Here is a 23,704-nt window from a genome sequence, read left to right as displayed (position 1 = left end):
TGCTGCTAAAATATTAATTGGATAGAAATGAAAGGGTTCTGCTAGCTGATAGGATATCATAATCATAGCTGCAGTAGTCGATGGTAAATGATGATAAATGGCATTAGGAACCTTTTAGCAAGCTGTAATAACTACAAGGAGGGAAGCAGTATGGATTTGCATTATATCTGATACCCTCTAGTACCAAGTGGATTGCCAATACTGCTTGTTTAGCATTTTCTAAGGGCAATAGGATATTGATTTCTGTCTTACAAGGAATAGCTCTATTTTCACCATTGAAAAGTATTGCAGGTTGTTAAGAAGAAATTGACTTGAAGAGGCCTGACTGCTGCCCATCATGGAGCAAATAAAGCAAAACTGCCGAAGCATGGTGGAGCAGTGAGATGGGGCCCTCAGCAATTTGTTGCTATTAATTTACCATGCTCGACAGCAAATCAATCGGCATCTACTTTATCTGCTGGAGAAAATGCTGTCCAGGGCAGATAAAAGGCCCTGTGTGGTATGGGGAATAGACTGGATTGGCCAAACGGAGGCTGCAGTTAATGTGTAAATAAGTGAAATCAAGGCCACTGTTGCCGAGAAAGCTGTTTTTAATTAGGTTAGGGCTTTATAGAGCTATTTAAGAAAGAAGTATGGAGAGTAAGGGGAGATTTATTGCTGACAGAGTTAATATATGGGCTCTATGACATCCCAGCCTTTTCTCTACTTGCTTCTTAAGACTTAGTAAATTATTTTCCTATGGGGCTAAAGACGGAAATCAATTTGTTTAATTTAGGGCAGAATTTTGACTGTTTTTCATCTTCATGGTGATAAAACACATACATTACAGAGAAATGGTTTTTGTATGCTCTACCTGTGCAACAGAAAAATACATTCCTCTTTCTCCTCTTTATTTTTTGGCAAAATCCTGGGCTTGGCATGAATGCATACGCATGCATGTGTGGACTTCCTTTTTGACACATTCAGTAGCTGAGTGTATGTTGTCTTGCATTTGAAAAATAGCTGGAAAGCCAACTAAAATTATACTGACTGAATTTGTTCTCTATTGTAAACAGTAGGAAAGATTTAATAGAGATACAAGCAGTGGGTAGTCAGAACTACACGGAAAAACTTCAAAATGAGAGAGATTAGAAGTGAAATTTTGAAGACTGCAGCTCACACAGTACTGTTAAGGAGGAAGAGAAAAACAAGTGGCGTTTTGATTAAAGTCACAAAATGTAAAAAATAGGCTGTCAAATCAGTTTGACAACTGAGGCTTGTTTGTCCCAGTTTTGGGTTATTTAGCCTCTGAAGCCAGCAGAAAAGCTTAGAAGCTTATGAAAAGTTAGAAAATCTATTATTCTGGAGTTAAACCAGAAACCTTTTACTTGGTAATAGCTGCTAAGTTCTGTAACAAGGTTCTGTCCTTTCTTTTCCTCACAGCTGTTAGGCAGCTGTTCTGTGGAGAGGTCCTGGTAATTACTGGGAAGTTTGTTGTTGCTACTACTCCATGAGTTACTGTTGAAATAACCTTTCCCCTTGCAACTGCAGAATAGCGTGCATGATGACAAGAACTTCCATGTCATCCAGTTTTTGCTGTTCATCAGCAAAGGAAAGTGTCGTTTTCTCCCACTTGTTTAAGCAAATTCAGACAGATGCTTAAGACACAGGAAGTAGCACAAAACATGCTGAGCAAATGTTTAAATTAAGACATATGCTCTGTTTTTACTGGCAAAAGGCTGTGCTCTACAGTGCTTAAACATAAAAGCATTTTTCTATCTTTGTAAGATACTAATTGCTATGATGCTGCCTCACTGACTGTATTAGTTTATGGGCTGACTTGCAATTACAGAGGAGGCCAGTGGTGCCCCTGTGGTTATGGTCACCTAACACTTTCCCTTATAAGAAATACTTGCATTTTAATTTTTTTTTTAATGAAAGGAACCTGCTATTCCTTTCATTAAAAACAAGGGAGAGTGTTCCACAGTGAGAACCCCCAGTTCCTCTGGGGCAGTGGTAGAGGAGAGGGAAGGCAGAGGGAAGAAGAAAGGTGATGTGTACCTTTGCAGTGAGAAGCTCCCCTCCTGTCTGGCACCACCGCTCTTTGGGTTGTCCAGTGTGGCTGGAAATATGACACAGGCATAAGGCTCCTTCGGAACAATCGGGACTTACTGTCCACCAAGCGAGAGAAGCTGCGTCACCATTTTGCACCATTTTGTGCGGTGAGATTTGCTGTCCTTCTAGGGGCAAAAAAGAAGTGCTGAGGTCATTCAGCACAGGAAAAAAACATTAATTAGCAGATAGGTTTCAGAGAGAAGTATTGCTTTCCTGGGATGCCCAGGCTTTACAGCATTTGTGTAAACTTGATCCTGCCCTATTGTGTATGTGCATTGTGGTGCAGGTTTTAGTTATACACTTGCTGATCTCATTACCAGTGTTCCTAGAGGAGCTCTTTCATTGCACAAAACAGACATTAGGAAAGTAGAATTAAGACTGCAGAGCTGATTGTAAAGCTGGTTTAAAAGTGTTTGGCTGCTTGTCTCAGTTAAGGAAATAAGTTCAAACGGAAGGATTCAGGCATGTGAAATAATTGCCATTGTAAGCTCCTTAAGATTCTGATTTTGATTTATGTTACAAAATGTGAAGGGGCTGCTTAAACCAGTCAATCACATTGAATACCATAGACGGTGAATTAAAACTGGTGAAAAAATTTTAGCATCGACGCTCTCAGACATAGAGAATTCAGAATTGTCAATTTGGTCTTACTTTTTATTTCTTTCTTTTATGGATAATTGTAGTGTACTGTTTATGAACGTAATAGAGAATTTGGCTTATCAAAAATGTGGGTCTGTTTGTGTACAGTGCAATTAAAATTGTTAAAAAAGTTACTTTTGTGGTCTGCAGACTGTGTACATCTGTCACTGACTTTTCAGAAAACCTGTTCAGCCGCAAGGTTCAGTGGGAGCAGAACAAAGATGATAATGTGAAATGCGGGCTATATAAACTGATGCTTGCATTAGCTAGCAGGTGACAAAAGCGCATGTGGAAGCCATGCCTATCTACAGAAAAGAAATGCTGTTCTGTGTCAGAATTGAATGTTCAAGTTAAAAATAAATCTTTGTTTTAAAATGCAAAAATATGAATTGGTTTTAATACCTATTTGTCTTTCTTTTTATCTGTATTCTTACAAGTTTTGTCTTTCTTCAAAGTAATAGTTTTACAGTTCCAGTGGTATCTAGTGGAAGATGTCTCTGCCTATGTCAGGGGGAGTGGAATTAGATGAACTTTAAGATCTCTTCCAGCCCACTCTATTCTGTGGTTCTACTTCAAGTACTTCTCTGAATTTTTTCCCTGATAACTGTTTGTCTTAGTGGTGGCACAACCTCTGTAGTTCAGTGTAGCAGAAATGGTTTTGGGCATAATGTCAAAAGCAGGTGTCCATATTCCTTTTGCTTAAAAAATAGTTTTTAAATATAACTGAAATATGTAACAAATAATAAATAGAACTCTTAATAGTGATTTCTTGCCTGTATGGATAGGATTTTGACATAAAAATTGTCTTCCTTAGCCTTGGATAGGTGCATAACGCTCTGGTATTGAACACTGTGGTGTTATGGCTAAGAAACTTAACTATGCAAATGTATGGCAAGTCAAAGTTATAGTCCCCATACTAAACTTGAATTGCTCTCTTTATGGTTATGTAGTTGTATGGTATGCTGTATTGACAACTCCAAATGTTAAATCATGACAGTTACTGGAATATCATGAGATTGGCTGAAGATTAATAATGAGATAAACATAGTAAGTTTAGAGTTCATTTTACTTCCATTCTCCTTTTAAGCTGCCAAACTGTTCATGTCTCATGCTTCTTAGATTTCTCACTTCTTTCTTCCATAGTTGGTTTGTTTTGCAAGTAAGGAGGAAAACATACCAAGATTCAGGATAAAGCCAATGGAGCTAAGTATGAGATACAGCTGACAATTTTTTGTTGTAATTTCCTGCTCTCAGAAAATGTGTGAGGTGTACTCTTCTAAAGAAAAATAGTACCAAACTGAAATATAGAAAGAATCTTTCTGGAACTTCTTGTTAAGTTTTTGTGTCATAAGGTGGCAGAGATAGGGTGGTGACAGTTCTTCATGTGTTAGAAGGAAGTGGAGAACATAGTTTTGAGTGGTGATCTTCTAAGTTGGCCTCTCTTTTGGTCTATTTAAATAGCTTCTCTGCAGAATCACACACAGACAGAGGTTTTTGACATTTGCTGCATGAGATTCTAATTCTTCAAAGAAGAAAAACTTTTCACTGTTAGTTTGGGATGTGAAACATTTGGCAGTAAGAACATGTGCTTTTCTTTTTTCTTGTGTTTGCTTAAAAAACCTTGGCAGAACACCTCACAATTGAGCAGAAGTAAAAGTTTGTGCCCTTCATGTTAAAAAGAATCTGCATAACACTAGACCCTGCTGCTAGATTTTGTTTGATATTATATTACTTAAGTGTGTGCATGTTCTGTATGATTACATTAGATAGCATTTAATTTTTAAAAATGCTGCTCTCTATCTAAAGTATAGGAAACCTCTTTTGTGTTACTCTGTCTGCTTATGGATGTGGCTTGGCTGTTTAAAGACTTCAGAACCCCCTCTGACCCCGTTCATGCTTATCCCAGAAATAAGTGATTGCCCTAGGAAGGAGTAGCATCACAGAGAGGGCAGGACAGAGCTGCTGCTGAGACATCACCTGTGTTTCAATTACAGGTGTAGCCTATGGTGCACATACACTACAGCAAAAGGGTGCTTTGGAGAGCAAAGGGGATCTTAGCCCCTTGTCTTTTCTGACTTTGAACCCTTAACCAACAAGTCAGAACAAGGCCAATACATGCTTCTCTGCAAATACTTAATAAAATATTGTGGTATGTATTGGCAGTGACAGTAAATGCTTTTGAAATTCAACATTGACCATTTTAATACCAGGAACAACAGCAAAAAGGTATAGCTTGGGTCTTTTGTGTCCTCAAGGCAATTGGTTTCCTCAGAACTCAGGAGTGCCCATGGGGTTACAGCAACAAACTCAGTTGTGGATGAGGGAGGAGCAGGTAACCTGCTGAACTGGCACAGTGGTGAGATCCTTGTAGAGGGTGGTAGAACACTTGCTTGATGGTGCATAGACCTCAGACCTGGCAAAGTTAGGGTTACAGGATGTTACTGACAGTTGCTCCATGGCTGAAGTTATCATTTGCCATATTATCTTGACAGTATTATTTAAAATTATTCATAAGGCAAGCTTGAGTGAGCTTTTAGCTGGGGGTTAAGGAAGAGAAAGAAAAAGTGTAATCAAAATGCTTTCTCAAGTCTCTTTGCTTCTTGGCAGGAGAGGTGGATCTTCATTTTTGCACATTCCTTATAATGAGATAGACAGTGGGAGTTCTAGATTAAAATATTTGGATATCTGATTAATCTCTCTCAGTAACTTATATGTGCTGGTAAAACAATTTCTCCTATATATCATGCAATTCAAATGTTACTTTTAAAAACCAGTGGGAAAATAGAGAAATCTTTGAGCAAAGTTTTTATCTTGGATAGCCACTTTTCTCCTTTTCTACCCTTTTACGGGGGCGAATAAGAAGTTCTCAGCCATGCTTCATATCTGAAATGATTGTCAACTTCTTTTTGATGACACGGTGCTGTTTTCCAATTACACTTTCCTATTAATAAGTGCAAGGGAGACAAAATTACTAGTGCTGTATTTTCACCTGTCTGCCTTGAGAGGTCCTGTGTTGGGTTTGAAGTGGATTAGCCACTATCTTGCCACTTGACAGCCAAGAAGCCAGTGGCTGCATGGACTCCATGTGGATTTTTGAGACCAGCAGCTGAGCCAAACTATGTCGTGGTTTGGTTCAGAGGGATGTGAGTCTCCACTGTGTTTTTATGGTGGCTGCAGAAGGAAAACGTTCAGTACTCGTCCTTCATGAAGTACTGTGGATCTGCAGAGAAAAGTCAGTGTTGCTGTTTGTTCTGGTTTGTGCTCTAGATACCTGCTGAAGCTTATCCAGGGGCTTGCTTGCCTCAGATCCAGGGAAGAGGCCATTTTTAATTCAAGGCATGTAACAAATTACTGGCTGAATCCCCAGTAATTTGTTACATGCCTTACATAGACTCCCACTGTCTATCTCATCCAACTGCGAGTTTGTGAGGAGCTCTGCAGCCCTTTGCAACAGTCTTGTGACATTTCTGTCTCTCTGCTGGATGGTGACGGGGCATGATCTAAGATTTAGTTACTTAACATCCATTATTAGATGAGAGATTCTAGAGAATCACTGAATATTGAATAAAGATGTTTGCTGTGGAAGGAGGAGGACTCCTTGCAACTCACTGTGTAACAAGGTCCAGTAGTACCTTAACTGTTTTGGAGTCTCCTTTGTCCTTATGCTCCAGAGGTTACCAGGAGATATAACACCACAGATACTTGAGCTGTCCTCCTGTCTGCTATTCTGTTAATTGTATTTGGAGGTCGAAGTTGGAAATAGCAGTCAGGTCTTTGTGATAACATTTGGAGAAGGAAAGAAAAGAGCGTAAGACCAAACCAGGCCACAACACTTACACTTTTCCATTTAATGGAGAAGGCAAAGAAAAGGGAATGTTTGGAGGAAGCTGTTTAATTGGTTTTCTTCTCACATCTCCTACTTCCCTGCAGTGCCATTCATTCTGTTTGAGAACCATCCACTTTCTTAGTGCCGTTTTTGAAAGATGGCACTGTGCTGATGTGTAAAAGAGAGTCAGCTACAACACCACTAATGTTGGGTTTCTGTAATTTTGTAGAGCATGTGACTAGATACAAAGTAGGTGCCTCTTGAAATACACATCCACAGATCCACAGTCTTGAATAACACAAGGTTTGAAAAACTTTGGGCATAAAACACTCCCTGTGTGCTTGTCTCAGTGTGATAACAAAGGAAAGATTGTCTATTCTTATACTCAATTTGACCAGTAGATTTTTCTGTCCTGGTTGCAGAAGGCTGTTGCAGTCTGAACATGTTGCTTATTTACAGTTTTTATCAATACTTCCTAATTTCTGCTGGAAAGGTGTATGTTTTCTTTCTGTCTCTTCTTAAACAATATCTAAAACAACAGCAAAATCAAGCATTGATGAGGCTTTCGTGCTTATTTGCTGTATTAAATATCCTTGGCAACTTTGTCCAAATGTCAAGGGACTTTTTATGTCAGAGTTATTTTTTATGTATTTATTCTTGAAAAGCAAATTGTGTATAAGCTCTTGGTTTAATTAATTCAAGAGTGATACCCTGCTTCCTTTGCACCTCCCTGCTTTAAGTCTTTTCTAGAGGTGGAAAACAAAGCTAATAATGTGTCTTGAATGTGAAGAACATAAATAGAATATTTTCCATTGGTATCTACAAGGCAATTAGTTTTCTTACCCCCACAAAGTTCCCTGGTTTATCTCTATAGACTAGTGACACCAAAAATGCCTCCTGTTTCAGCTGTTGGCAGCGTAAGAAAAAGTCTTACAACTATGTGCCTGTGACATCCTAGAAATTTCTGGGGCATGGTTTCTTTCTGACATTTTTTTCTAAAACCACCATCTACCAAGGATGAAAATTGTTCTTGTTCTTAGGTTTGATCACGTATTTAGAGATGCAAGGAGGAACAACACCACAAGACGGTGCAAGAAGAGGGCCCCCCCCAAGCATACATGTGGTTGCTTTTTTCTTTCTGAGGTTGTAGGTTTCTGTTTGAGGATGTAGGTTTCTGTTTGAGGATGAGCATGTATACAAGATGCTTCTAAAACTAATATTAACAGCCTTGCTATTATACACCTAAAGAGCCTTCGTCCATGGAAAGACATGAGACTTTTCTTTGCAGATACAAATTTCTAGCTTCTTTGCATTTGCAACATTTTTTTTCAAATATTCTTTCAGTCAAATGGGCATAGAGGCTTTATGAATGTAGGAATTATCTTTTGTCCTTTGTTTAGTTGCTGTTAGCTCTATTTTTGTGCTTGGAACTCAGGTGTATATTTTGTCTGAAGCCTTGATTTTTAACATCTCTTTGTGTAGGTGAAAGAATCCTGGGGTAATCTTAGTTTACACATTTTGAAAGAAAAATGCAGCTGTAAGTATGCACTGCATTAAGGGTCAAGAGGGTTTTTTTCAAGCCTGTGACAGACCTGGAGGGCCTGAAAATCTGTAGACAGAGGAAATGCCTCTCTGTATTAATGTAAAGCAAGGCAGAAAGCTCTCAGGTGGATGAGATGCAGCTGCCAGGATCTGGGGCTTGGAGGGAAACTGGTGCAAGTTTCTAGACTATGCTGTCAAAGGATTCCCGTGAGACCTTGGATAAGCTACTTCGACTGCTCTCTGCGGCAAGATGGGAGCAATGATGTGGGCACTTTTGCACCACTGGGCTGCAGGACGAGAGCAGACAAGTGCTTGATGTGTGTGGTGTAAGTGACTCAGCATGGTGCCAAAGAAATCTAGCACACATGGAGGGTACTTCATAGGGGAATGTTGATATTGCAGGAGTGGCTCAAATCTCTCATTGCCTGAAGTCACCACAGTTGGTGCTGTTGGGACACATTGCCTTGGCTTAGTAGTTCCAGAATCACTTTTCAAAGAGTGGTGCCTAATGTTTATATCAAAGTAGAAGCATAGTATGAATTTTTCTTAAACAAGCTGCAGAAGGCAGGACTCTTGATTCATCTCAGTTCAGCTGTTTTTTTTTTTTTTGTCTACTTGCAAGACCCATGTTTCTTCTGTCCCAGGAAAATGACTGATATACCCAGCAGAAAACACTCTGGTTTCTGTGAGATTCTTAATGGTCCACTAAAGCTGAGAGAGGAGAGGTGCAGTTTGTGCTATCCCCCCTGGAAAGACTCTGGTCAACTGGATGATTTGTACTGGGTTACAGTCCCTGCCCAAAACCTATTTACATGGTTTACCCTATGGTGTTTTTTCATGTACCTTGGTTCTAAGCAGGGACTGGAAAAGAGACTTTCCTTCTCCAAGGGAAGAATTGGGCATATTTCCACTTTTCACAGAAACCTATTAGACAGGGAAAGAGAACTAAAGAAAGAATATAAGTAATGTGTAAATTGGTCCAACTAAGCTCTTTAACCACGATGCTATTACACAGAAGTCTGTCTGATCTCCACTCCTTTTTTTTAATGTGTTGCTGCTGTATTTAATGTCTGAATAAGATGCTAGCAAAGATTCTCAGCTGTCTGGGGAACATGGCTGGAGAAGGACTGAGTTGCAGGGACCAGGTTTTTGCAGGGCTGAGTTGTGAGCTGTGTGACAAAGAACTCGATAATTTTTAAGCCAAAGACTCAGCAGGGTAGCTTCAGTACTGAAGATGGAAACTCATGGTGACTTCATCACTATGTCATTCCTGAGTGGGGAGACTAGGGGCTGAAGACTGTAGTTTGGGATTTTTCTGGTAATATGCTCTGGTTTTTTTAGGATGCAAAGCTACATTTACATAGCTGTAAGTAAGAGTAGAAGCCCCCATGTGCTTAGGTATTCTAGAAAATCCTCTTGAGTATCTGTCTCTTGCTAACATTCTGCAGAATTACATGTCTAGTCTGTTAAGACATTTTTAAAAATCCCATTACATATCTTCTGGAGACTTCACCTGTGACTTTCACTGCTTCAGATTTCTGTCTGGGAAGTGGAAGTAATATTGTTTCCTGAAGCATTGCCATTAGCACAGGGGATTGTTTGGAGAGCAGAGTGTTAAGAAACAGGAGGTGAGATGCTATTACATGGGAGTCACTTAGAAGTGGTTGTGTTTATCCAGTAGAGTGGTATGCTTGGGGCAGAGTGCTCTTTCCCAAACAGTTTTGTCCTCCTTTTGTTTCCCATGTGAATTCTGCTATCTTCTGTTCCAGCTGAAATTAATAGGTTCGAGTAATGTACCTTTCAGTGGTAGTGCAGTCAGTGCTTTGGTTTGTATTGAGGAAATTTGCCTGTGGTAGTCCATCTTCTCAGCCTCTGTTCTCCATTTGGACAATGGGGTAATACTGCTTTTTTTTTACCAGGGTGGGATTTTTTGGGGAAAACCAAAATTTCTTACCTTGTGGTAGCATTCATGCGACCTGTGTGCATGTGCAACCTTTACAATGCATGTGTAGGTATGCATGAGTGGTTGCAGCACCGTGGGATTTTGGTTCTCTGGTACAAGCAATTACATTGTAATGTTAGGGATAATAGGGAGTTTGATACACTTTTCTGTGCTGGCTGGTTCTATGTGGAACTATGCAGAATTAGTCTGAGGCATCAGATTTTGAATCAGAATTAAGATCTTGGTGTAGCTCTCAAATAGATAGTTTCCCAATCTCTTTTTAAGCATGATTGTATTTTTACCTGCCCACTACATAATGAATTCCTCAAGGCTCTTCTTGATTTATTTATTGCAGAGGTTGAAGGAAGGAAGATGATGACAATGAGAGATATCAAAAGATTAGGAAAAACCAGCTTCATATTCAGTAGAGAGGATCACAGCTTTGACTGAATCATCACTCCTCACTATATAAATACCCTACACAAGAGAAGCTGTAAATGCAATTTGAGCATAATTGCAAGTTGAACTTCTGAAAAGAAGTACTAGTCTAAGGACTCTCTTCAATACAATATAAAAGAAAGGTTTGATATCTGGTTCTCTCTGCAACACTCTCTGCTTTTCCACTTTGGTGGAGCAGTGGAATTTAGGTGGTAAAGCAGGTCACTTTCTGTATTCGAGCATCAGTTTGCTTCTACGTGTTGTGGTTACCCTCCCTCAGAAGGGAGTCAACTTTGGATGCAGAGCAGCTATGAATTTAATAAAACTATAAAATCTCTCAGTGTACAGTCTAGGTTAGTCAGTGGAGCTGGAGATTTACAACCATAACACAGGTTCTGCAATGGATATTGAAAGTGATTCTGTATTGCTTTAGACTGCAGAAAAATGGCATCTATTTTGAATACTTTGTTTACAGGTACAGAGTTAAAGTGCTGTTTGGTGCATGTGGGTGGTATTTAAGAGTATGACTGAAGTACACGCAGGTGTGCTTGAACAGACTTGCTCAGGTCCTAATAACTGAGGAGTTGGCAAGTTTTGACTGTGCTGAGTATTTATCCAGCTCCTTGGGTTATTCTGTAGCTAGTTTAAAGCAACTTCGGTTTTGTGTTGAGGAGCAGAAGTTATACTTGTGATGGTAGAAGTAATTGTATCCCTTGTTGATGACATAAAAAATACATGTTTTCTCACTTCTCTTTCCCTTGCTTTCACCCACACTTGCTGTGTTACAGTAGTGAAAATGGACTTATTTCAATATATAAATCAGTAATTTTAAACGGATTTCACTTTATATTGAAGTATACTATTTTCCAACTTATTCTCACATCTTCACTGAAGCTCACACAAAGGAAGCACAGTCTGAGCTATCTGCTTGTCATCAAACCTATTTTTCATCCTACTCCTCCCAGCATTTTCTGCTTCCTTTGTGAAAAACAGATAATGATTTTACACAAGCAGGTTTGCAAACCATCGGTAGGTAGTTCAGTAATTTTAAGTTTCCTTTCTTGTATATTTCTGGCAAATTTCTAATGCAAACAGAATAGCACAACTAAGTCTCTAATTGTCATGGGAAGCTGCTATTACAAAAAGGAATAATTATCATAGTTTGTGCAAAACAGATTTTCATAAACCAGAATATATCCAACCTCTATGTATTTTTGTGCGTAAAATGTTAGGATTTGAATGAGTGTTTTTCATGTAAATGCTCTCCTGAAACCTTTTTGATTAAAAGAGTGGCAAGATTACAGACCTAGCAAGCTAAATGTGAAATTAACAAGCCCAGAGACTGCATTTTGGTAAACCATAGAATTATTCCATGTCAAAAAGCAAGAAATCCATTAAATCCACAACAGACAGGGCATGCAAATGTGGTTTTGCTGTCTCTCATTCCGTCTGCTATGACTAAAAAAAATACATTGTTTTGTGAGCGTGGGTTTTTCTTAACACTTTCGACCACAGTATTTAATTTCTTCATTTGACCAGTACTGACTTGGTATGTCTGCCACTAATTTGCACTAATTTATATTCATTTATTGTTTTGAATTCACTGTGAAGTTGGATATTGGTGACCTGATTTACCAGATATCTAACAGGTGCTCTAAAGGCTAGTTGAAACTTCAGGCTAAGGCAGTCATGATACTAACCTGAGAGGTGAAAAGATTAGGATATGATTGATACCAATGTGACTTGGTGGCAGCGTAGTGTAGCATGTGAACTGGGTGTCTTATCGTGCCCAGAGAGTTACTGGTATCTCTAATAAAATGAGCAGCTTGACAGAAATGCTGTTGCATTTCTGTGCATTTCCTTGCTTAACTGTGCTTTTGTTTTCTGACTCAAAGGAGTGCTCAGAAAAAGTCTCACATCGGAGATTTTGTGTGTCGAGGGCTGAAGTCTTCTGTGCACTTTGAGGGCTGAAGATGCCAGTGGTAATGTGAGGGGTGATCCTGCATTTGGGTCAACCCTATGGTAGACTGGTCCTGGGATGGTGTGTATATTTGAAAAAATGTAATTGTTTCATTTGGAAGTGGGCTCTGCTTCCGTGTGGATAAATTCATTGCTTAGCTTATCACATGCCCACAAAAATGTTACCAATAGAAGGATGGTGCAAGAAGGAGTAACTGGATTAAGGGCTACTTCTATGGATTAAGGCATCTTCTCTGCCTAGGTGCATCATAACTGGTGAGTGTGAATCCATGTTTCTGGCCCAGACGTATTTATAGTAGAGGATCATGGGTGTGAAACTGGTACAACTTTGTGAAGGAATATTCTGACTGATGCCTCTATTAATATGAACATGTTTAAGGAGAACTGCTTTAATCACATGGTTAATCTGTTTAGGGAGTTATTTGCCCCCTATATTTCATGTGTTTACCATGTTCTAGATGCTCTTGTTAGAATTTATAGGTGTAGTATCATGAAAAGCACATTTAACATATGATGTGTCTTGAGTATTTGTCTGGAATTACTGCAGTTCATAGTAGCTCTCCACAAAGAGTGATCCTATGGAAGTTACACACTGGAAAACGTTTAATGAAGTCTGCATTTCCTAACCAGATAGTTCTTCTTGATCTATTCCTCCTCTGTTCTGCTTTTTATGGCATTGCCTTAAACTTTGCTTTTCTACAAAAAGTTATTTTATGTTGAAATCCATTTTAGATGAAGAGTGTGTGAAAACTTCAATAATGCTGACGTAATTTAAAGATAAATGCCATTAGGTGTTGCTTGACTCAGATTCTGTCTGTTCTGGTAGGAGTTTTACTGGGGAAATGCCATTCAAATGAATTGAACACCAAGATGTACTTAGTGTATCCAGCTGTCTTGGACAAGCGAATTTTTGTGAACATATTAAGCATGCATGTCTTACAAATGTCTTAGCATTTGCTTTGCAAATATGTCTTCTTAGGAAGGCTGAAAAGAGAATTGTAAACAACCTGATTATTTTAGAGGTATTTCCCTAGTGAAACTACCATTTGTTAGGTATTCACATGTTAAAGGCTTAAAAGACTTATTCTTTCATTGTCCTTCACTTAGGAGGAAAAATAGCAAGAAATCCTAATTGCAGATATGCTGAAATTGGAATAGTTATTTTAGGGGGAGGTAGTTATGATGAATGATGATTGAAATTATGAGCAATGACAATTCATATCAGTATTTTCTTCTTGATAGAAGAAAATATGTGGAACTATGGCCTTTTTGGATCTATGGTCTTTTTTTTTGTTTTTCCTCTTCAGAAAGCAGTATTCTGCTGTATCAGGAATCCCCTCCTGTTGAGCTGGTTTCAGCAAGTCTTTTACTTTTAAAGTGCCAGTAGCAATCAGTATCATCTGAGAGTGAGATGATACTGAAATGTGTCAAGTGTGGAATGTCCAGCCTTTACTTGTTGGCTATTCTGCTCAGCTCCCCAACTCCATGGCACCATCCCTTGTACCTTTAGGGCAACACGGTCCAGAGAAAGGGAATTGGGATCCTCACTGGCTGTGTCATCCATGGTGTAAGCTTCTACTGACAAGCTGCTGTGACCTACAGGGTACTGGAAGTTTTTAGCTGATGCTTCTGTAGGTCTGTGGCATTGCCATCTCAAGCATGAGGAAATCATGAGCCAATGCCTGAAACTGAAACTTCCATTTAAATTTGGAGTAAAAGGAAATGTGTCCTACATATTTTAGTAAACTTCCACTTGTAGTATTTTGATTTTACAAACAAAAAACTCTTTAGATCAGAAAGGGAGATAGGTGTCTTAGATATATTCTGCTTCCCAGATGTACACTATTCCAGCAACTGGGATTTGATAGAGTATGAATCATTTATTTATCTTGAGAAAGAATTAGCAGGTATCATACTTCAGTTGGTTTAAAATGTGAGAGACTAACACCTTATTTGAGTTTCTGTCTTTATAAGGATTCCAAATCAAAACTTGAAAATACTGTTGCCACAGAATCCACTGCACTGATTTTTCATCTCTTTAAGAGATATTAAAATTGTGCTGTTCTGTATTGGCTTAAAAGGGGCAATATTTTTGTCTATTGTTTCAAATACTAAAATCTATTGTGTTAATCTGAAGAAATTGCATCTGAGTATTGCTCATTTTCATGGTAATGGCTATGAGTTAAAATTTTGTTTCCTTTAAATAAAAACCTTCTATCTTTTCATTTTTGAGCTAATTGACTGCTGTTTGTGATGTATTGAGAAATTGCTGGGTAAGAAGAAGAAATGAATAATTGAAGGTAATACACAGCAAAGTTTCCAAACACTCAGAATTCTTGTAAATGGAATTAACAAATCCACCAAATAGATTAGTGTTTATTCTCAGTATTTTCTTTTCTGGAAGCAAACACAATCAAGGTGTGACTATCAATGAATCAGACAAACTATGGACTCCACCTTTCCTAACCTGCAGGGCTGAGGCAGGCAAAGGAAACCAAAGGTGGAAGAGAAATAGTCTTGTTCCTGATGTAGAAGGACTGTTTCCTGACTTCCAGATGAGTTTGGAAGAAAATAAACTTGAGTTCAGCAGTCACATTGTATTTGTTGTTTTTATGGGTGACTTCTGATTGCCGCTTTTATCAGTTTATTGATTGGTTTTATGTAGTTCATTAAAACCTGTAAGACCACAATACTTGCTGGAGAAACTTAATTTTCTTTCCTTGCAGACTGTTGTATGTTGCCACTGGTTACAGTGTTTTCTGCATGTATCAGGACTGTAAAGTATAAGTTTTTTAGGTGGAACTTGATATCTGTCACAGTCTTTGCAGTTCTCAACTCTGGTAGCATGTTGGTTTCTAAGTGATTAACATGTGAACCATGCTCCTCCAGAGTAAGCAGTGTAGCCATAATACAGGGAGTGGATGCAAGATAACAGGTACCTATAGCTACTTATGAGTCTTCCTCTATATCTATTTGCTGACAAAAGTGAATTTCTGACAAGGGTCAGAAGTGGACATTGACGGTTCCATTTTGTAGTGGGGAAAATTATTGCAGTGTTTATGGTAACATTATTTTTTAAAAATCAGATCCCTCTTTTGTGAGCACAGTATATGTAAATTTTAAAAGCGTGGTTTCTTTTAGATTAAAATGCTAGATATTTTCATCTTTTCAATGAAATCTTACCCCCTTAATATTTTTTCAGAGCAGTTAAGGCCACCACCTCAAGTTAAACACAGACCTACAGAGAACAGGTTTTTGCTCTCTCAATCTTTTCTTGTCTTTGTTTAATTTTTCATGATGTAGCATTAAAACTACTGATCTCAGTATTCCTTTCTGACTAGTTTTCCTGTCGCCTGTGTGAAACAAAGTGTAAAAAATCTTGTGATGTAAATAAATACATAGGAGACTTTTCTTCCCCTAACTAAATTAAAACTAGATTCTAAAACCAATATATGCATATAGCTGCAAGGACAGGGTCAGACTGGCTTGTGCCATTTCCAGCAGGTGCCGAACTGTGGTCAGACTCTTTGGCAGAGAGTGTGAGGGCAGAAACTGAGTAATAAAAGATTGTGCATGTGCTATTGTCTTTCAGCAGTTATGGGAAAGATTAAAATAGGAAATTCTGAACTATTTGCAGCTAGGGAACAGATGCAAAATACTGAACTTCGAGCTGAAGCTGCCTTAGTGTGGTGCCATAGGTCTGTAAGTTTAAAACTTTATTTTTTTGTATTTTATTTAACTGTGAAGTCACAGTTTAAAAATTGGTAGAGAGTGGTGGAAAGTTCTCATCCTTATGTAATGAAGACATATTTCACAAAAAAAAAGTATTGCTGTGAAATGCTGAGGATTTCTTGTAGGTGAAGGCATAGTACCTTAAAGAGGACTTCAGAGCTCTACTGACGGAAACAGCATTTCCTGTGGCAGTGTCCTTTTACTCATTTCTGTCTGATTTTTCAGCAAGTGTTTCCTGCTGCCTTTGAGGAAGGGAAATTGAAGCCAGTCTTTGACATTTCAAGTTCCACTTGCAGCCTTTTATTGGATGCTCTGCAGGTACATATATCAGGGCAGGACAGGATGCAGCTTCATGGCTGCCTGAGAAACTGAAGAACTTTGGTATTGTCCAGGCTGTGCATTTCTGTTTCCCTGCTTGCTGATGTAAGTTGATTTTAACAAAATACCATCAACTTCATCAGATGACAGGCCTGATGCATGTTTATATGTCACCCTAGTTGACTTGCTTTTCATTGTCTTAATCATGAATGATTCAGGATGTATCCTTTTGTGCTCAGTTCAGCTCCATGTGATTCTCAAGACATTAAATAAAAGCTGTGTCTTATCAATTCACTTCAGCAGCCCACAGAGCAGTATGTACATTAGAAAATTGATTTTGAGAAGTCTTCCACTCCAGTTTATTGCTTATGCTGCTGTTTGTAGTATTTTTTGCAAAATAGACAAATAAATTAACTTACAAAACACTGAATTAAGTTGCAAAGGGAAAGTTGCATCACTTTATGAGCTTTGCTGATATGTAAAAAAGTTGGTAGGAAAGTGAGGTGGGGAATGGTACTTGTAGTTATTTGGCAGTCTGATGATGGTGGTTGCTTGTATATGCATTGCTAATATTGTTTCTCCTAAACATCAGCAATTTGGCTTTGTGAATAAGATCTTTTTTATTTAGTGTCCTTCTTACGACATAAAGTAAGAAGTTCTTTTCCCTCCGCTTGCTTTCACTACAAGGGTAGGCTCTTTGTGTCTTGGTTTCTAAACACCATTCCTTTAGGGCTGAAAAGAAATTTTATATTCAAGGCTTGTAGTATTTCCTCCAGTTCTGTAGAACTGGAGTAAGCATTTCCAGACAAAAGTCTGTGATTAAAACAAAACACATTCTTCTTTATAAATGAAGAGTTAATTTTCTGTGAAATACTAAGATTAGCTTTTTTGCTTGCTTTATTCAGAATCATGGTATGTTTCATACAGTGTAATAATGTTTTTTTGTTCTCACTAATTTGTGAAATGCTTGTTTAGGGTGTGTGCATGTGTTCTTGGTAAGCACTTAATAAACTAGATTGATCTTTTTGGCAAAGGCTGCATTGTGTAGAACAAATTAAACCTGAAATAACAGTTGTTGCAGATTATTTTTCTGAAAGCGTAATTGCATATATTCTTCTTCCTACTGGCTGCTGAAATGGATTTCCCAATAATGTTTTATTATTCTGGTTTATTTCAACAATACATATATAGTAGTTTTGTTTCCATTCCACTGACAAACCTAGAGGCTCCAGTGGTAATTCTTTACCAGCAATTTTTTATAATTGTAATAACCATGGAACTTTGTGAAATATAGTGGAAATATTTTCCCAAAGTTTATGTGCTATAAATAAGATCCCAATTTTCTTTTTTCCACAGAATCATTTATGGTTTTTTTTTTTCCCAGGAAAAAGGGAGTGTAAATAGATATTTTTGAGCAACAAATTTATTCTGAACTCTCTATCTATTAGAACATTTCTGAATACTTTAATAACTGGAGTTTATATGACTCTTGCTTCTTTTTTAATCTCCATCGGTGCTAAGAATTGGGACATATGCTAAAATGCTAATTAAGGCATGTGAACATATTTAACTGAGTGCTTATGCCCTATTTTAGCTTTGTGTGGCAAGGGTAAATTGACTTAAACCATTATGTTGCCATCCTGAAAGGGATTTAGGATTCTAATGGTCCATCACATGGTCCTCTTTTCCTGCAGCTGATAGCTGTGGAGCCATGGTTGTACTCCAACCCCAGCTTTACTGGGTCACCTCAAGTGGCCTGAGGTATGGTCTCATCTACAGACTTATCTTTGAACATTTTTCAGAATGCTTTATAGGCACTTCTGAACTTAAGGTGTCAGGTTTTTGAGTGTATTTAGGAAATAAAGTACCATTTAACTTTCAGGTTAAAAAGATTTCACTGTCTGAATCAGAAACTTAAGCTTTTGCTCTTGTGTTGAATCCCTGCAACAATGCTGAGGGGACTGTTAACTGATTTGGGTCTTCATAACTTTACTGGGATCAGATTCTGGCACAGTGATTTATTATAATCTCTTCATATGCAGAAAAAAGGAAAAAAGTTAACATTGTAGTTAATAAATATTTAATCTTTCTCTTTTTAAAATGATGCCATGTAAGTGTCAATGAAAAGAGATCAAAATTTTTAAAACAGTGTCTTGTAGGTGTCTCCCAAAGGATGCAAACAATACAAGCTTGCATTGCATAAGCAAAAAGGCGATTTGAGCACAAGCCTTTCCTTTCTGCCTTTCCTTCATGTTTTCTGGTTCCATGCTGGTGTGTTTTTATGCAAAACCAAGCATCTTTTGTGTTCAGGGAAAGGAGTAATAGAAGTGTCGGTGTTTGTTAACAGATTTGACAAACTGTGGCAGCAAAAGCTATCTTTTTTATATTTTGGCATGAGCAGTCACCCTTTTATTGGGCCATTAATGCTATTTCAGAGCGTCACGCTGTATCCACAGGCAATAATTTAGCAGTTGTTTATCGGAGCTTTCATAAAGCTTTGAATAGTATTATAACATTCAGTAACACTAACAACAGCATTTCAGAAAACGTGCCAGTTTACATGGGATATCCGTGAATATAGTTGTTTGGGAATGCATGACCCACATAACCTATAAATGTAATTGGAATTTACAGTGCTGGCATAGGCTGATGGATAGCAGATTAGAGCCCTGATTAACCATGTGATTCACAGGCTGGGAATATATTGTCCTAAGAAAGATTCATTAGATGCAATCAGAATTTCAAGTGGTCAGATGAAATTCAAGTATGCTGTTTGCTTTCCTTCCCCCTCATCCCCCCCTTGTGTTTTTCTTTTTAGGTTGCCCTTGTACTCATTTATTTATTTATTTTATTTCCAGAGCTGGAAAATACTACTTTGATGAATCTGTTCCTCACCCTAAAGCTGTCTGTCTGTTATTCATCAGAAAGCAGGTCGCAGTTCAGTGAGCAGAAGAAAAGATTTTAATAGAAGCTGTGCCAAGGGCTGTAATGCATCATTTTAGGGCCCTAATTACATTACAATGACAAATATCAATGGTGACAACAGCAATAACCTACATCCTTTAATGGCTATGCTGGAAAAGGAGTTTGGGCACTGCGCCATCAGATTAGACTTGGTTTCAAACATAGGCCATTAGAAGTGTGTGTGTCCACAGCATTGCTGGCTGATAACTGAAGCCCAGTGGAAGGGCCTGTAAATAAATGAAGCCTCTCTAAAGCCTGGTCCTATGGGACAAAAGAGGTAAAATTAGATGACTCTGGAAGCAGCCGCGTTTCCGAGGCAATTTTGACTTACTGTGTAAGGAATTGGATGCCTGGTTTTATGAAATCATACTTTCTCCTTCTCCTGGCAGTTAGACTGATCATGAAAAACCTATTGACCTGATGCCTAACAGAAAAAAGAAATCCTGAACTGTTGTTCAAATGTAGGGTTGTAAAAGTGTGTGTGAGTAGAAATGTGAATTTGTGCTTTACCTTGTGTTGGAGTTTGTACCTTAGGCAAAGAAGAATGAGTTTCCAGGCTTCCTCCAGGGGTACTAGGAATAGGTCTACTGAGATGCTAATCTATGTCATCAGTACCTACACCTTCAAGCTTCAGGGCAGCATCTCAAGAATCCCATCCAACTAGCTTCTGGCAGCTAACTCCTTTCTCCTGTATGTTTTGTGGAAGACAATCAAGCCTGTTGCTGTGGCATTATCTCCTGCAGTTAATTGTCGAAACAGTTGAAGTATTGAGATAGAGTGTACTTCATATTTACCATGTGAAAATGTCTAGTGTGAGACTTTTCTTGGTACAGAGTGTGTACCTTCCTATCATTTGTGCATGTACACAGTGTTTTCCTTTATTCCTTCAGACTGCATGTGGTCTCCAAAGGTAGGCAGTCTGTGTCTCAGTCATGCTGTGTCTCTGCAGTCTGCTGCTGCTCAGCTGGGCTGTTTCCTTGCTGCCTGAGTTTGGAGGATGATAACTGTATACACAACCATAAAAGCAACTGGGGATGCTTTTTGTTAGGGAAAGTGAAGACTGTTTTAATAAAGAAAAAATGCAAACACTTCGGCATAGCAAGGGCTTTTTGGCTTTGTTGTGATTGGCCTAGCAGAGAAATGCTGCTGAGGGATGTTTTGACATCACTTGAACCTGTCTTAGCTATTTTTCTTCTCCACAGGCTGAGCTGGGTGCTGTCTCCATCAGCTCACTTCCCTGCATACAGCATGCAAGGACTCGTTCTGCACTCCAGTGGGATTGATATCAAGAGATTTATTGCTGTTGTGTAACTGTACATATTCAGCCACCTGTTTTCAGTTACTTACAGCTTTTTAGAAAACTCTTTTTAGTTGAACATTTCCCAGGTTTGGAATCTGCCAGAGGTGAATTTTTCTATTGAGCAAATATATTTCAGCCCACATTGGCCAGAAGAGCAGTAGAAGGGAGACATACATCTGTTGGGGAGAGGGGAGAGAAGTGATCAAAAGAAAAACATAATAACTGAAATAACTTGAAGTATCTGTGGTTGAATACCTTACTTGAGAAGAAATGCCTCAAAGTAAATTGAATACAATTATTTTTGTTGACTAAGCTATATTCTAGCTGAACGGTAATTTATGGGTTTGATGGGGAAGCCAGTGAAGTTTTACAGCCTGTGTTACACAGGAGGTCAAATAAGACAATTGTAACAGTCCCTTCTGGCCTTAAAATCTATGAATCTACAAGCTTTTTAAAATTAGACGCTGAGCTCCTGCACGGCTCTTCGAGCTGTTTTTTTTCTCGGTTCCTTAGCAGTGCAGTAAAGGTATCTAGCTGATGTAACTGTGGTAGAAAAGGGATTTTCCAATGGCTACCCCTGGGGAGCTGTGCAGGGCAAGGTTGTGACAGGCATTTTAAAGATGGGGAGGAGTTGTTTTGCAGCAGAAGAAAGCATGATGTGCCTTTTTTTTGTTTTTTATGAAGGCACATGTGTATGTTAAATGGCAGGTCAGAGTGGCTTCAGCTTACCCCAAGACAGGGGCACTGGGGAATTTTCTGCTCATGTGAAAAAGCCTTGAAGAATTGAATGTGTAGTTTTCTCACTGGCTTTAGGGCACTCAGGAGATTTCTCAAAAAAAAAAAATAGCAGTGTGGCTGGAACCCAAAATTTGGAAATTACTAAGAACCACTAAGAAGAGGTACTTTACAGCTGTGCCTTTTATTACAGTCTACATTTCCTTAATCAAATGCTGTTGTTCAAGTAATGCTGTATTGGGTTGTGTAGTCTTTCTGGCTGAAACTTAGGTGCCCACAACTTGTCACTCCCTGTGCTGCTCTGTGTAACAAGCAGTTATAAATCTCCTTGTCAACTAGTGTAGTGAATGCTGTCTATTTAAAAGAATATTTAAGTTTTGCCTTGTGGGATATCTGATATTATAGATGTATTTGAAATTTGTGGATAATTTAAATTTTTGCTGAACAGAACATATTATAAAGTATCCGATAAGATACCTATGCTGCTGAATAAATAGAAAAGATGTAGTAAACAAATATGAAAAAATCATTAAAATGCGTAAATTTAATGATATGAGGAATTGCATAAACAGTGAAGACCAGTGAGGAGATACAAGGACAGTTTAACATAGAAATTGCTATATAAATAGTATATGGGAATCTAGGTGGATTTCAGAGAAAGGGAGAAGTGTATTCCAAAATAGTATGTATTAAGTAATGTGTATCACGCAGTATGCACAAGGGGGCAGAGTTAGTTTCACATGTGCTCTTACCTCTTGCAAACCATATCTGCTGGTTACATAGCTTTTTAACTGTAATATTCCTTGAACCCAGATTTTTTTTATATGAACTTCTGACTTTTTAGTACTGCTTGTGAGCCTTCCTGATCTGCAGATTCTTTTCCAAGTGTTTGCTATTTAAAAGACAGCATAGCAAAAAGGCTGGAAGGTTTGCTTTTAGAAGAAGGAATGCTAAGTTGCACGTTAGTATGTCTTCATCCCATGATTCGTGACTTTGCAAAAGGAAAAGCATTCTCTCCGATTGTAAAATGAGGAACTGACCCTGATTAGAATTTAGTGTAAGAAAATTATGATTTATGGTAGGAAAGTCTATGTGGCTTTGAATATTCTGCTTCTGGAGCTGTAATTCTTGCATTATTTAAACAGACCTCCTCTGTCTCTATTGAGATTTTTAGATTAAATACAGAGAATTGATCTCTGATATGAAAATAAAACATCGTGTATTATTAATTTGTGGTTACAGTTGCCACATGAAAGTAGCTACTACTAACCAGGAGAATAGATAACAGCAGAAGTGTGTTACAAGGCTGCAGTATTCCTTTCTGAAATATATGGTAGAATGATTATCAGTAAGATTGTATACTGCAATCTAATGTTCTCATGATATGCATTGTTACAAGTAAACGGTGTATTTGTTCCCTTTGCTTACAATGGCATTGCTCTTATTTGAAGTGATCCTTCCTTTTGCGTCATAAGAGAGAGTTCAGTTTGATACACAGAATTTTGTTTACAATTTTTTTGTTACATGTCCTGAAGATTCTGTTCTTTAAATGCCTGTGATTATGTAATCAAAATTAACTACACTTTGTATCAGTTCGAAATAGTGGTTTTAAGGAAAATATTTTAGCCAGAAATTACTAGCTTCCTAAGTACATTTGGATCCCTGTGCAAACACTTTTGTTATTTTGAGAACATCTCTTGGCCAGAGTATGGCCAGAGTTGAAAGAAAACAAATTTCTCTTTAGGGTTCATGGGTGACAGCTGCATTTGAGAATTTATGTAATTGAACTTCTTTTTCTTGTGACTTACAGGCAGAAATTGTCAAGAGGCTGAATGCTATATGTGCGCAAGTCATTCCCTTCCTGTCCCAAGAGGTAGGTAGTCATTTGTACTGCTTCTGATCTAAACGATTGCATCATTGTATCTATTACAAATGTGGGACTTTGTGTTGAGACTGTTTCCTTATGGATCTCTTGGCACTTGTAGATGACTTTCCGTTGTGCTGTTATCACTTTATCATCATTATCTTCAAGCCTATTAAAATATCATTTAAATATATTTATGAAATGGCATGTATTGTAATGTCAAAGCAGAATTTTAGTTTAAATACTTTTCTTCAACATACAATGTAGTTTCTCTTGCAGTTATGATTTTGTGGGTCTGAAATCAAAGACAGCTTGCAAAAATGCTAGAAA

General features: G+C 38.1%; 1 protein-coding gene across 3 annotated transcripts in view; it reads left to right on the top strand.

The window, feature by feature from the left end:
* Nucleotides 1-23,704, top strand: part of LOC129132686 (transducin-like enhancer protein 4) — a 98,916-nt gene that overhangs the window by 8,328 nt on the left and 66,884 nt on the right. For all 3 annotated transcript variants that reach the window (XM_054652093.2, XM_077171349.1, XM_054652092.2), the window contains exon 5: nt 23,321-23,383. In XM_054652093.2, the coding sequence (XP_054508068.1) occupies nt 23,321-23,383 (63 nt within the window). The remainder of the gene's footprint in view (nt 1-23,320; nt 23,384-23,704) is intronic.

The sequence above is a fragment of the Agelaius phoeniceus genome, chromosome Z (genome assembly GCF_051311805.1).
Source record: "Agelaius phoeniceus isolate bAgePho1 chromosome Z, bAgePho1.hap1, whole genome shotgun sequence".
Lineage (NCBI taxonomy): Eukaryota > Metazoa > Chordata > Aves > Passeriformes > Icteridae > Agelaius > Agelaius phoeniceus.
Note: the sequence above shows the minus strand (reverse complement) of the source record. Positions and strands in the feature narration are given on the sequence as shown.